Here is a 15,235-nt window from a genome sequence, read left to right as displayed (position 1 = left end):
CTCTCAGGAAAGGTCACATATAAACAAAACATTAAAATTTATTTTTTTTGATGTTTATAATAAATGGAAAGTTAATCGAAGAGGCCTAATAAAGGCGGAGAGATATAAAATATATAGAGGAAAATCTATAAATAATTTATAACGTGATATTTACTAAAAGCCTAAACACACTTCCGTCTAAGGGAAGGGTCGGCCATTTAAAAGTGAAAGAAAGTCCATACTCTCTTTGTCACCATAATTAAATCTATCCAAAACGAGTTCAAGATTTAAGATGAAGATAAAACACCTGCATAGCGAAAGCTCAAAACTAGAATATAGTACTTCACCAAATAGATGTGAAAAACTCCAATTTAGCAACAGCGAGTAAAGTACATCTTGTCGACACCTCGACAGAGAGAAAATTGAGTCTCTGTTTACATTGAGAGCTGGGTATCTGGGCGACAGATGGCGCTGTTGGTCACACCCGCAACCTGTGTAGCGATCGCTGGCGAGTTTTTACCGTAGAGTTTTCTGTCGAGCAACAGAGTTGCAGCTATATAATCACCGGCTAAGTTAAATATTGAAAAATATATGTTCAGTGCTATATCAACAACTAGTTGACCAGAATACAGTTGCCGTTTGTGACACCTGTGGATTGGGGTACAGTATATCAAGAAAGGTTAGGTGTTCTTGCCCAAGCAACAGATCAAGTACTTATGCAAACTAATAGACTGCAGCATTGAGAATCCTCCCTGCTGATTCTTGTATTGGCAAGTTCAAGGAGGTAGCAGCATAATTCCTATCTCAGTAGGAATAAACAACCCTTACAGTTTTGTCAGGTTGGTGTCATTTACATATCTCTGTAGGAGCTTTTGCCTCAATATAAACTCCACCAGCATTTGCTTACATGGTACCCCAAGCAGTACCAGGAAGCTTCAAAAACTCACACTTCTCAAGCCTGTGTCAAATGTTACACATAATGGGGAGCAATCAGATCCCAAAAGAGATTCAAAAGACTTAGGATGGTTTGACAACACCAGAGATTCAGCACTAATACTTGTGGTATTCCTCCTGAATAAAATTACAGAATATTACCCAAGTTCATTAAATCTTGGCTGGACTTGAAAGATAGTCCCTCTAGCTGGAATGACTATTTGATTGTCTAATAAAGCCAGTACAAGAAGGTTGGGCGTATTGCCAAAATACACCTTGCACGATGTACTTTAAGCATTTACTAAAGGATCTTTGCAATATCTCTTTAATAACTGCACTAACATTTCATTCTGCAATCAGCTAAAGAATGGCTCAAACTAGATGCATCATTTTCTCTAGTAAACATGCAATGATGAATTATTAACCTATGAAACATGTCGTGCACTTCAGCAAGAAATGTCTCTCTCACAGGAGGTATTGCTTAGTCCCCTGTGAAGACACAACTCCACAGACTGATGGTAACTAAGCAGTTGGGGTTAATGCAGAAGAACAGCTTCTCTATTAGTGGTCAGACAAAGAGAGGCAAAGAACGGGTAAAATTGAGCAATTCTGATTTTTGCCAAAATGCATAGAAAAGGTAATAGGTTTGTCTTTTTTCTTCTAAACCTATTTAATCTATATATTCAGCTTGTTCTTCCAGTATGAATAAGAATCCTTCAAGATTAATTAATATAAATTGATAGTTTTGAGGCATTACCAGAAGCAAACTTACCTTTACATTAAGAAGTGATAACTACTGAACTGTTTCTTCTTCAAATATGTTCAACTCATTAGCAGACATTATTCCCATTTTTTCACATGCCCATGAAAAATGATGTGGAGGCTGGGTTGTCAGGACCAAGTCAGTCTTGTCTTTGTTGAAACTAGAGAGCCTTATTTTTGCTAGATGAATTAAAGAAGGAATTATTTCTGGAGTATCCTTGGGTAGCTCAAGCAGCTGACATATCTTGTTACTAATTTCCTGAAATGTGAATTTTTAACATAAATACTTATGTAAAGGCAAAGAAGCACTTTCGTTAATGTTTACATTTTTGTGTATATAATGGAGTTATTCAGAGGTGATACAGTAATAGCTATCTTTGCTTAAAAGTAATTTCAGCACTATAAATTTCATGTACCACCAAGTTAAATCTCTTCTATACAATACAGAATTATCAATAATAAACCATGTACACTTAATAAAGACTTTTACCTACATGGTTACATTACACTTTTAAACAAGATTAAAAAAAAGCAAAGTATACTAGGAATGGATAGATCTCCCAGGTGAAGTAAAACTTAAAAATAAACAGAATTATCATTATCTATAACAAATCTGATGCACAAAGTACAATATACTAAATCACACCACAGCAATATGACGAAAATCATCTAAATAAAAGTAGGTTACAACCAAACCACTTAAAGACCACCACAAGAATGTGAAAAGAGTGAGAGAGATCTGCCTAAACTGTTATTTAGTAACCACTCCCACGGCATTTTGAATCAATTCCAAACGTCAACTCTTTTTACCTTGGGTACCTAAAATCAAATGCATAAGAGTTTGTATTTCTGCACAATGACAACACCCTGCAGAGTAGTTCCTGCATTACCTATTATCATAATCAATCTAAACTTCCTCAGAATTTTGCTGGATGAAATGATGAATGAGTAATCAAAATTTACAGCAATTTCCAACCTGCTATACAGCTATGATAGTGTATGGTGGAGGGATTGTCAAATACTGTACTCCTTATCATCAGGGTATTCATAATTCTAGGCCAAAAGTATTAATATGAAAGGTATGAAGAGTAAAACCACTTAATAGATTATTTCAAGTATAGTAGCAAGATTGGAGAAAGCAAAGGTAAAAAGCAGCAAGGCAAAATGTCTGATTATATGAAAATAGTGTGGGTTATATTTCCACCCCCCAACCACCAAATTAATTGTTGTAGGTTTGCATACCAACAACTGAAAATTATTTGAATGCCATGCACTGAAGTAAGACATTACCAGAGGGTGATGTGCAGCAGGATTATGAGGGCTAACTTGTATTTTACGATCAAAGATATATCTAACTCGACCGCTGTAAAAAGGATCCCCAAGAACTGGACTACAGCAGTGGGCCAACCAAACTCTTAAGAAATGCCATTTCAATGTCTGAATTTCAACCTGAAAAAAAAATTGAATAGTTGAACAAGGCACAAAAGAAAAATAATTATTTATCTTACGACATAAATCACCAATACAGAAGTGTCCCGAAGACCATAAACACTTGAGACAAATAATTGATAAAACTAAATTGAGAAGTGTTCAAGTTGAAAGGTGTAAAAAGAAATCTACTTTAAAATGCAGAATATAACAAATTTTATAATTAATTTGTATTTACACAAACCTGAGTTCTTTAAAATAAGGAATGTCTTCCGCAGAATACGGCCGTTGAAATCATTAATGAGGTAGTTAACAACAGGTGGTAAGCAAGGATAAATACCCCTGCTCACCCCCTCATCAAAGACTTCACTTTTGACCTTTGGTTATGGACTAAGAGGGGGTAGGTGAGGTGAGAAGTGTAATTTCAAAAATCTCAGATTTGTACTGTACAGTATACAGTAGCTAGGAAAATACAAATTACTTTTAAAATGTATTTGTTTCTATTCATATACAAACCTTTCATCCTTTCAAATTAGGAAGACTCACTTATTGGTGGATGGGGAGTACCCCTAGAACTGAACTGGTTGGTTCTTTTTCTTCCTTGGAAATAACAGTCTCCCTGGACCCTTACCTTACAGGAGCAAAGGTTGAGATTCGAACAGCTTCCTATCAGCCAATCATATGGATGAGTAACTTGACAGGGGCCTGGCCAGTGCTTAATTGGTACCAGGTATTTGGTTGATGATTGAATCTTGTAACCAAAAGGACAGATGCAATCTGGAATGAAATACCTGGTGCAAGCTAACCAAAGGATAGGTATATATTCCACATTCCTCCACCTCATAAAGGGAGGATGAGAGGGAATTACTTTTTACAGATCCAGTCTTATAAGAATGGTGCTCGGAAAAGCAGCTTACCACCACCCATGTCAGATCCAAGGGTCACGAGAGCCCAAAGACTCAGGGTGACGAGAGCTCAAAGGCTCAACGTAACAAGGGTGACAAGAGCCCTAAGACTCAACGTAACGAGGGTCACGAGAGCACAAAGGCTCAACGTAACGAGGGTCACGAGACCTGGAAGCCTCAATGCAACATGGGTCCCAAAGCCTGAAGGCTCAGCACACCGATAACCCGAAGGTCGTGGGTCGTGGTTACGGGAGCCCAAAGGCTTGAGATCACACTGGCTCAAAGGCTCAGTGAGACCGTCACGAGAATCCAAAGGAACTACGCGAGTTGAACCCGAAGGTTCAAACAGACATCTCCCTAGCGCTGGGGGAGGAGAACGCCCTGGATGTTCAGGGGTCAAAACTTCACCTGACAAAATCCCGAAGGGAAACATTTAGCAGGATCCTATGAGGAGGGAAGTTGCTCAGGATCAAAAAGCTCACAAGCATTCTCTCGCGAACGAGAGGAATATTCTCCCGAAAGAGAAAGTCGCCTAGGACTATGCTTTTCCCGCTTCGTAGAGGGTGAAGGGTAGGTGTAAATCACATGATGGTAACTCAAAAGTGTCTCTCGTGAATGAGAGATTTTCTCCCGGAGGAGGAACATGACTAGGACTTTGCTCTTCAACCACCCAGGAGGAGAAGCTTCGTCTTCAGCGTCAGCCACAGGAGACCAAATGTCGGACTGACAGACGGTAGCACCTGCGCCCATTGGGAAAGTCTACACTTCCGAGGAAATAAGAGTGAGCTTCCGCTTAACACCCAACGGAAGGAGCTTGAAGAGAACTTCCTTCGAAGGGGACCATCAACGCCCCGCGATGGCCAAAAACCTAACAAATCAGACATAGAGCAGCCGCTCCTCGCGGGAAGGGGCAGGACCAAATCGCTAGGGGAAACGGTACCGTCCCTTGACTCGCAAGGTTGACCTTGAGTTACCAGGACTACAGTGCTACTCAGCCATTCCCAGGAGAGGACCGGCGGAGGCGCAGCTTTGGTTAGGACTCAAGGGGGGGGGTGTTTAAAGAAAAAGGTTGTGATTTCTTCTACTTCATGGAGGACCCTGATGGAGAAGAATCTAGCTTGGCCTTCTTCTTTTTCCTACGCACATACCTCTCCCACTGGGAGGCAGATCACTCCCGACACTCATTACAGGTATTGTTCCTATCATACTGATGGCCCCGGTAAGCCGAACGCAAGAAGTGGGGGTCCATCTCAAGGGCAGGCATGAAGGTACAGCAGGAGCGGCCTTCAAAACCAGGACAGGTACGCATGGGACCAGAAGAAATCTAAACACACACTGAAAATAAATAAGAGTGAGCGTCCGCTTAACACCCGACGGAAGGAGCTCGAAGAGAACTTCCTTCAAAGGGGACCATCAACGCCCAGCGATGGCCAAAAACCTAACAAATTAGACATAGAGCAGCCGCTCCCCAGGGAAATGGGCAGGACCAAATCGCTAGGGGAAACCGTACCGTCCCTCGACCCACAAGGTTGACCTAGAGTTACCAGGACTGCACTGCTACTCAGCCATTCCCAGGAGAAGACCGGCGGAGGCGCTGCTTCGGTTAGGACTCAAGGGAGGGGGGTGTTCAAAGAAAAAGTTTGTGATTTCTTCTACTGCGTGGAGGACCCTGATGGAGAAGATTCTAGCTTAACCTTCTTCTTTTTTCTGCACACATTTCTCTCCCACTGGGAGGCAGATCACTCCCGACACTCATTAAAGGTATTGTTCCGATCATACCGGTGGCCCCGGTAAGCCGAATGCAAGAAGTGGGGGTCCGTCTCAAGGGCAGGCATGACGGTACCTCAAGAGAGGCCTTCGAGACCAGGATAAGTACGCATGGGACCAGCAGAAATCTAAACACACTCTGAAAATAAAAAATAGTATTATTCAAATGGCAAGTCTTGGCTAGAGAAAGCAGCAGTGACCATTTCTACCGAGCCAGAAAGCAAAGTGGGGGCTCAACCCAGGTGCATGAGTGAGCGGGGTAGCCGGCTACCCCCCACCCCTCCCACTAAAAAGCGGTTGGGTTAGATATCCCACGCTAAAATTCTCATGGCTCATCTTCCAGCTTCACAGAAAGTAAATAGCGTAGGGTTTGTATTTAGTGTCAGAACAGTTGTATGTTACAACTCCTTATCGATGGCAAAACATTCTTTTTTATATTAAAATGATTTATTTTAGTATTTATAGTAACTGAGAATCATGTGCTATTCATTCTTACAATGAGAATGGCTTGTCTGCTTAAAAAAATATTTTTACCCAGATGTGTGCTTGTAATAAAGCCATTTTTATACATACCTCTACAAGAGCGGCGTCATTTAATAGATTGTGAAATAGAGTTGAATGTTTGACCACAGCCAATTTTACTTCACCACGGTCAACTTCTGCCATTTTGTATTTCTTTCTTATAACAGGCTGCAAAGGAGAAAAAACTGAAACATATTTCTTGATAGAATATTAACAAAATATCTATGCAAATATCTGAAGCCTGAAAATGTAATTCAGAAGCCATACAAGCACTACAAGTTTATCACATATTAAGAGGGCAATACTTGATAAGGAAACTCCTGTTTATAATACCTTGCCATACTACCTACTAATAAAAGCTAGAAAATGTGAATATCATATCTTTAAAAATTAAATGAAAATAACTATTCTAAAAGTAACAATCATAAATTGTAAAGAAATTTGTATTTTTCCTAACTATACCTATACAAGACTGAGGTCTTTAATAGGATTATGACTTTAGTCAAGCTGGAACGGGCATTTTAACCTTAAAAGCAATAGTTATAGTAGCTGGCAGGTGAAGGGTAGACACCCACGTCACTTTGACCTAAACGTAAGATTTGCTGGTTGGTTGGTTGGTTGGTTGGTTGAGGCAGGCAGTGATACTTGAAGGAGTTGGGTTTGTATAGTTAAGGGAAATACAAATTAATTAAAAAAAAATTATCTATCCCTACAGGAATACAAATGGCAAAAAAAGGGAACCTGACTGATTGCAATAATTATAGAGGCATCACACTTACGTCAGTTGTCATGAAAATATATAGTATGCTCACTCTAAAAAGATTAGAAGGCAAAATTGATGAAAAGCTGAGATGAACAAGCAGGATTTCAAAAAGGTAGAAGTTGTACTAACCAAATTTTCATTTTAAGATATGTGGTACAGCAATGTGTAGAATACAGAAACCCACTTTTAATGGCCTTTGATTGTGTGCATCGGCCAATTTTCAATATTAAACTTACCCGATAATCATGTAGCTGTCAACTCCGTTGCCCGACAGAATTCTACGGGAGGGATACGCCAGCTATCACTATACTAGAAGGGGGTGTACTCACCAGCGCCACCTGTGGCCAGGTACTGCAGTACTTCTTGTTGACACCACCTCACTTTTTCCTCTGTCGTGCTTCCAGCAAGACGTTCTTGGATACGCTTATGATTTTGGAGTATTGTTCACGGTTTGGTGAAGTATTTCTCTAAAATTTGCAGCTATTCGCTATACTGGAAACTTCTATATTAGCTTAGCTAGCTTTTGGAATTAATTTGATTAATTATGGTGACGAAGAGAGTATGAACTCTCTTTCACCTTTAAATGGCCGACCCTTCCCTTAGACGGAAGTGTTGGTGTCTAAGAGAGTATAGACTCTCTTTCTTAATTTTGCTTAACAAAAGTTATAGATTTATTTTATATCTCTCCGCCTTTTATAGGCCTCTTCGATTAACTTCCTTTTTTATAAACTTATTAAAATTAATTTTTATATTTGTTTATATTCGACCTTTCCTAATAGTAGGCGGTCTTTTCTTGTACCGAAGTTAATTAACATTGAGCCCGTCATTTCGGTTTTACCTGTTAACATATTATGCTATTTTAAAGTTTTTGAAAGAATTTCTTTGATAGTCTCGTACTGTTTTCAAAGTTGAACTAACGTTTTGTTTTGTCTCTGCAGTTGTTGACGTTCAGAACGTTCAACTTGCGCTCTATCGTTACGATAGAGAGAGAATTTTCACGGTGTCACGTTGCAGTAAGAGTAACCGTTTCTAACGTTTTGTTCATTCTTTCTTAGCTTAATGGTTTTTATTCTAATAAAGGAACTTTTTATTTGGGAAATATTTCAGTTTTTTTCCTTTAACAATAATATGTTTTAACGATATATATGATTGGGCTCTTCTCTCAGGTTCTAAGTCAAGAGAGAGAGAGAGAGAGAGAGAGATAGAGACGGAGGGAGAGAGAGCTGGATAAACGTTTCGTTCAAGCGAGTAACGTTGTTATCGTTTTTGCTCTTCTCCCTAGTCTCTTTAGGGGAAGAAGGTAAACGTTTCTTGAGTTTATTCTTGTTCTCAAGCTTTATGCGGTGAGAGATTTTAAACGTAGTTTATTTGATCTAGTGTTTAGTCTCTTTCCAGCCACTGAATTATTTATCTTTCATTAGATTTTTCTATTACATTGTAATTCTGTTTTCGCAATTACTAACTTTTAAGGAAGGATAGAATTGCGTGTTTCAGGTACAAACCACTTAAAGTTTCGAGTTCAGTGAAATAAGTGCAAACAGAAATTCAAAAGTGATAAGTGATTAGCACAAAGTGTGTCAGTGTTGTGCGTGAGGGTACTGTACTTCTGTGCGTGCCAGTCGTCCTCCCAGTCCGGGACCTCTTGCAAGCTCCCAAGCCCAGGGGAGAAGCAATGTCGAAGGGCAAAAGGGTTCGGCAGGCCTTGATCGGCGCACAGAAGTATCCTCGGTGGTTGCGGGCGTGTCTTACAGAGACCGTCACTCCCACCCGCAGACGATTGAGCCCTTATTTTGCTCGTCTGCAGAAGAAATTTCGGGGAGAAAACGCTGGACTCAGGTCTCAAGACCTCTTAAACGTAAAGTCCAGACCTCTAGAGTTCAACAACCCGGATGCAGTCATTGAGTTAGCTCTGACTTTCCGCAGTCATCAGGTGACTGCACACCTCCTAAGAGAGGTAAGGCGATGCCTCAACAGACCTCATCTTCTATTAAGGCTTTGCCTCAACAGACCTTATCGTCTGTTGATCCCAAGACGACTTTGCTGCAGTCCATGCAGTCGCAGCTTGCGGTCTTAATGCGTGAGTTTCAGGCTGAGAAGGTTACACCTCCTCCTGCGATCGCTCCGCCTCACCGCAGTCCAGTCTGCCAGGCGTACGATGTTGAGGTTCCTCAGGATACCTTACCGCGTACTGAGTTGCCAGTTACCAGCGGTGTGCAGCAACCTCCGCCTTCCTTAAGGCAACCTCAGCAATGGGAGCAGGAATCTTATACCTTACTTCCTCCACTTCCGCTTGCGGTTCCACCAGTGAGGCAACAATCTCTTGAGGTACGACAACCTCTTCCATCCATGAGGCAGCCACCTCAGCACTCGCTGCAGCGACCTCAACCCTCCTCAAGGCGAGAGCCTCAACTCCTTAGGCTAGCACCTCAGGAACCTCAACTCGCGAGACAAGAACTGCGTTCTGCGCAGCCGCTACCTCAACTCTCGCAGCTCACACCTCAGAAACCTCAACTCGTTCCTCAGGAACCTGCTACTGCGCATCCGCAACCCTTACAGCAAGCGCAACTCTTGAGGCAGCAACCTCATGCTATGAGTCAGCCACCTCAACGCATGCATCTGCCACTTTCTCCTCAACTTGAGCCTCTTCCCATTCAACTTGGAAATAACAAATGACAATAATAACACCTCATTACTTTCATAACTTGCATTTGTAATCATATACATGTATGCCTACACAAACATTATGATAATGGAGGTTATTTGTATTACTTAATATAAAAATATATATGTATTCCTTGCAATATATTTTTAACAAAATCACAAAATATGGCAAAAATATCTTCAAAACAAAAATGAATCATGAGTTATGAATGTAAGGTAAATATTATGTTGATATTAAAACCCCATGCAAGCATGCATGAAGTAGTGCAGTGTTGCCAACAGGGCGAGTTTCCCTTTCCTGAGGTGAAGTAGATTATAGTACATTTAGTGCAGCTTAATTCTACGATTATCATGCCGGCTATCAAATTCATCAACAAAACAGTCTAAATCAATTCCCTCGGCACGTGCACTTTCAATGGACAGTAATGCGATATTACTCACTCTAGCACTGGTCATGGAATTTCTGAGAGATGTTACACACCATGCAACACGCTCTGCTTACCTTACAGCATGCTCTACATACAGCATGCTCTGCATACAGCATGCTCTGCATACAACATGCTCTGCATACCTTACCGCATGCTTCTCAGTCACACATCTTTGGTTGTTGCCAACTCACTAGACTGTCAAGCAGTTTCATAACGTTGCCTTCTAGTCTGCTGCTTTTGCACCAGTGAAACTCTCACTGAGAGAACTTAGCTTTTCTCGGATATGGTCCCTGTAGATGAGAAAGTGCTTTTCTCCCTCCTTCTGATATTCCCTTGAGGACTCTGTCATTTGGAGAGGAGCCTTTAGCTGCGTAGCCTCCTATGGACTTTTATTTAAGCATAACATGCTTCCAGGGAAGGTAATGGTTCCACTTCAGTCGCTAATCCCGTCTGTTACCACACCTGCTCCCATAGACCTTGAGCTGTGTTGCAAGACATGCAGTCCAAGCTTAGTCCTTGTTAGAGGATTTTTTGTTTACGGAGTCAGTGTGTCACTGGGAAGACGTTCAACAACCAGCAGAAGTGACTTGTTGTGACGCAGTGCGGCAACCTCAGCAACCCGATAAGGAGTTGTCTGTACGACCCAGACAGTCTAGACAGCTTCGGGTTGTCACTGTACTTCCTCGCTTCCCCATGGTTGACAGTTCACAGACTGTGCAGCAGTACCATGATCTTGTGTCCGGCTCCGTCAGACGACTGGCTTTTAAGAGCTCCCACAAGTCGTCGCTGTCTGGAGATTCTCAAATGGACTATGGATCTGACCAAGGAACTGGGCCTCCTGGTCAATTTTGAGGAGTCTCAGCTCGTCCCATCCCAGACCATTGTCTCCCTGGGTATGGATCTTCAGAGTCGAGCTTTTCGGGCTTTTCCGTCGGCCCCAAGGATCTTCCAAGCCCTAGAATGCATCCAGAGCATGCTGAGAAGGAACCGATGCTCAGTCAGGTAGTGGATGAGTCTAACAGGGACACTTTCATCGCTGGCCCTGTTCATCGTGTTAGGGAGACTCCACCTCCCCCCCTTCAGTATCATCTAGCTGCTCACTGGATAAAGGACATGACGCTAGAGACGGTCTCAGTTCCTGTTTCCGAAGAGAGGAGGTCTTCTCTTGCGTGGTGTAAGAACAGCTTTCTTCTCAAGGAAGTCTACCTTTGGCTGTTCAGAAACCCGACCGCCGTCTCCTCTCGGACGCATCAGACACGGGCTGGGGTGCGACTTTGGACGGACAAGAATGCTCGGGAACATGGAATCAGGAGCAAAGGACACTTCACATCAATTGCAAGGAGTTGTTGGCGGTTATTCTGGCCTTGATAAACTTCAAGTCCCTCCAGCTTAACAAAGTGGTGGAGGTGGACTCTGACAACACCACAGCCCTGGCTTACATCTTCAAGCAGGGAGGGACTCTTTCGTGGAAGTTGTTCTAGATCGCAAGGGACCTCCTCATCTGGTCTAAAGATCGAAAGCTCACGCTGGTAACGAGGTTCATTCAGGGCGGTATGAATGTCATGGCAGATCACCTCAGCCGGAAGGGTCAGGTCATCCCCACAGAGTGGACCCTTCACAAGAATGTTTGCAGCAGACTTTGGGCCCTGTGGGCTCAGCCAACCATAGATCTGTTCGCTACCTCGATAACCTAGAGACTCCTGTTGTATTGTTCTCCGATTCCAGACCCAGCAGCAGTTCACGTGGATGCTTTTCTGCTGGATTGGTTCCATCTCGACCTGTATGCATTCCCGCCGTTCAAGATTGTCAACAGGGTACTTCAGAAGTTCTCCTCTCGCAAAGGGACACGGCTGACGTTGGTTGGCTCCGCTCTGGCCCGCGAGAGAATGGTTCTTAGAGGTACTGCAATGGCTGGTCGACATTCCCAGGACTCTTCCTCTAGGAGTGAACCTTCTACGTCTACCTCACGTAAAGAAGGTACACCCAATCCTCCACGCTCTTCGTCTGACTGCCTTCAGACTTTCGAAAGACTCTCAAGAGCTAGGGGCTTTTCGAAGGAGGCAGCCAGAGCGATTGCCAAAGCAAGGAGAACATCCACTCTCAGAATCTATCAGTCTCAAGGGGAAGTCTTCCGTAGCTGGTACAAGACCAATGCAGTTTCCTCAACCAGTACCACTGTAACCCAGATTGCTGACTTCCTGTTATATCTAAGGAAAGTAAGATCCCTTTCAGCTCCTACGATCAAGGGTTACAGAAGTATGTTGGCAGCGGTTTTCCGCCACAGAGGCTTGGATCTTTCCACCAACAAAGATCTACAGGACCTCCCTAGGTCTTTTGAGACCTCAAAGGAACGTCGGTTGTCCACTCCAGGCTGGAATCTAGACGTGGTCCTAAGGTTCCTTATGTCATCAAGATTTGAACCTCTCCAATCAGCCTCTTTTTAGGACCTCACATTAAAAACTCTTTTCCTCGTGTGCTTGACAACAGCTAAAAGAGTAAGTGAGATCCACGCCTTCAGCAGGATCATTGTTTTCACATCTGAAACGGCTACATGTTCCTTGCAGCTCGGCTTCACGTCCTTGGCCTAAGTCGTTCGAGATCCCAAGCCTGTCCAACTTGGTGGGGAATGAACTGGAGAGAGTACTTTGCCCAGTTAGAGCTCTTAGGTACTATCTAAAAAGGTCTTAACCTTTACGAGGACAATCAGAAGCCTTATGGTGTGCTATCAAGAAACCTTCTTTTCCAAGTTCTAAGAACTCAGTTTCTTACTATTCAGGCTTCTGATTAGGGAAGCACATTCTCATCTGAAGGAAGAAGACCTTGCTTTGCTGAAGGTAAGGACACATGAAGTGGGAGCTGTGGCTACTTCAGTGGCCTTCAAACAGAGCCATTCTCTGCAGAGTGTTATGGATGCAACCTATTGGAGAAGCAAGTCAGTGTTCGCATCATTCTATCTCAAAGATGTCCAGTCTCTTTACGAGTACTGCTACACCCTGGGACCATTCGTAGCAACGAATGCAGTAGTAGGCGAGGGCTCAGCCACTACATTCCCATAATCCCATAACCTTTTAACCTTTCTCTTGAATACTTTTTATGGGTTGTACGGTCGGCTAAGAAGCCTTCCACATCCTTGTTGATTTGGCGGGTGGTCAATTCTTTCTTGAGAAGCGCCGAGGTTAAAGGTTGTGATGAGGTCCTTTAGTATGGGTTGCAGCCCTTGATACTTCAGCACCTTAGAGTTGTTCAGCCTCCTAAGAGGAACGCTGCGCTCAGTAAGGAAGACGAACTTATTTTAAGGCAGAGTAATGGCTCAAGTCGACTTCCTTACCAGGTACTTGTAATTTCATTGTTATTTTGAATAACTGATAATATGAAATACGGGATACTTAGCTATCCTTTAGTCATGTACACTGGTTTTTCACCCACCCCCCTGGGTGTGAATCAGCTACATGATTATCGGGTAAGTTTAATATTGAAAAATGTTATTTTCATTAGTAAAATAAATTTTTTAATATACTTACCCAATAATCATGATTTAATTGACCCACCCTTCCTCCCCATAGAGAACCAGTGGACCGAGGAAAAAGTGAGGTGGTGTCAACAAGAAGTACTGCAGTACCTGGCCACAGGTGGCGCTGGTGAGTACACCCCCTTCTAGTATAGTGATAGCTGGCGTATCCCTCCCGTAGAATTCTGTCGGGCAACGGAGTTGACAGCTACATGATTATCGGGTAAGTATATTAAAAAATTTATTTTACTAATGAAAATAACATTTTTGTGGAGAACCCTACGTTATTATGGAGTTCGCTTAAATATGTAAATTTGATTAAGTCTATACATGAGCATAGCAAGTGAAAAGTTAATGTTAATGGAGTCATATCAAATGAATTTCCAGTGAAAAATCGAGTACTCCAAGGGAATCTGTTGTCCCCTATGCTGTTTATCCTCCTCATGGATTTTGTAAAGCACTGAACTGTTGGGGATGGCAGAGAAGGATTGGACTGAATTAGTAACAGGAATTAGTGGACCTCGAGTATGCTGATGACACTGTCCTGATTAGCAAAATGCCAAAGGACTTGCAAAGCTTGCTTACCAGAATGCATGAAATATCACACGTCATGCTAAGAGAAGCGGAGAGAGGAAAGGTCCCCTTTTGTTCTTTTGTTTGATGTCGGCTACCCCCAAAAATTGGGGAAAGTGCCTTGGTAAATAGATAGATAGATAGATCACATGAGGTTGGGCTCAAGGTAAATAGAAGAAAGACAGAGATGATGAGAACAGAAAAAGAAATGGAAAATCAAATATTGGAAGAAAAGATTAATGAGGTGGAATCATTTAGATATTTAGGAACTAAGATCGCCAACATATGTGCAGGGTCTTAAGAATTGGAATTTAATGAAAGATTGAAAAAAGCAAATCAGATAATGGCTAATTAAGTAAAATTTGGAAAGCAAATCCCCAGAAATTTCATATAAAATTCAGCCTATATATCAGTTTAGTGAGATCAATGTTACTATATGGACATGAGTCCTAGTACAATGAAACCATATCCAACAGATTTTGTAGATTTCAGAACAAAGTCCTCAGAAGAATATTAGGAGTTACATGGCAGGACAGGATTAGAAATGAAACTATAAAGAGATTACTCGAGTGCCATACGTGGAAGAGATCATGGTGAGGGGTAGATGGAGATGGTTTGGGCATGCTCTTTGCACTCCCCAAGAGAGATTAGTTCACCAAACTTTCAAATGGGCTCTGCAAGGCACTAGAAGAGTTGGAAGACCCAGGCCTACAAGGCTGAGGACTATGGAGCGTGAAGTAGATCATAAATGGAGAAGTATTGATTTAAAGGTCAAGATAGAGGCTACTGGCGAAAAATAACCGAGGCTCTTTGCGTCAATAGGTGTAGGAGGAGATGATGACGATGATGAATACAAACCATCGTCATTTAATAGGAGACTCATCCTAAGAGGGTGTGAGTCCCTGTAACCCAAACTGGGTGGTTTACTAACCAGGAAATGTCGATGCACTTAGGTATTGTGGAAGATCAGAATTGGTGGCTCCTGTCAGTCTCCAAACGACCTGAG

General features: G+C 42.3%; 1 protein-coding gene across 2 annotated transcripts in view; it reads right to left on the bottom strand.

Annotated features, from left to right (window-relative positions):
* LOC137629438 (mitochondrial mRNA pseudouridine synthase RPUSD3-like) overlaps positions 1-15,235 on the bottom strand; it is a 71,513-nt gene that overhangs the window by 7,405 nt on the left and 48,873 nt on the right. For both annotated transcript variants that reach the window (XM_068360718.1, XM_068360729.1), the window contains 3 exons: positions 6,348-6,464; positions 2,965-3,123; positions 1,685-1,933 (listed from right to left, as the gene is read on the bottom strand). In XM_068360718.1, coding sequence (XP_068216819.1) covers positions 1,706-1,933; positions 2,965-3,123; positions 6,348-6,464 — 504 coding nt within the window. In that variant the 3' untranslated portion in view covers positions 1,685-1,705. The remainder of the gene's footprint in view (positions 1-1,684; positions 1,934-2,964; positions 3,124-6,347; positions 6,465-15,235) is intronic.

The sequence above is a fragment of the Palaemon carinicauda genome, chromosome 2 (genome assembly GCF_036898095.1).
Source record: "Palaemon carinicauda isolate YSFRI2023 chromosome 2, ASM3689809v2, whole genome shotgun sequence".
In the NCBI taxonomy this organism is placed as follows: domain Eukaryota; kingdom Metazoa; phylum Arthropoda; class Malacostraca; order Decapoda; family Palaemonidae; genus Palaemon; species Palaemon carinicauda.
Note: the sequence above shows the minus strand (reverse complement) of the source record. Positions and strands in the feature narration are given on the sequence as shown.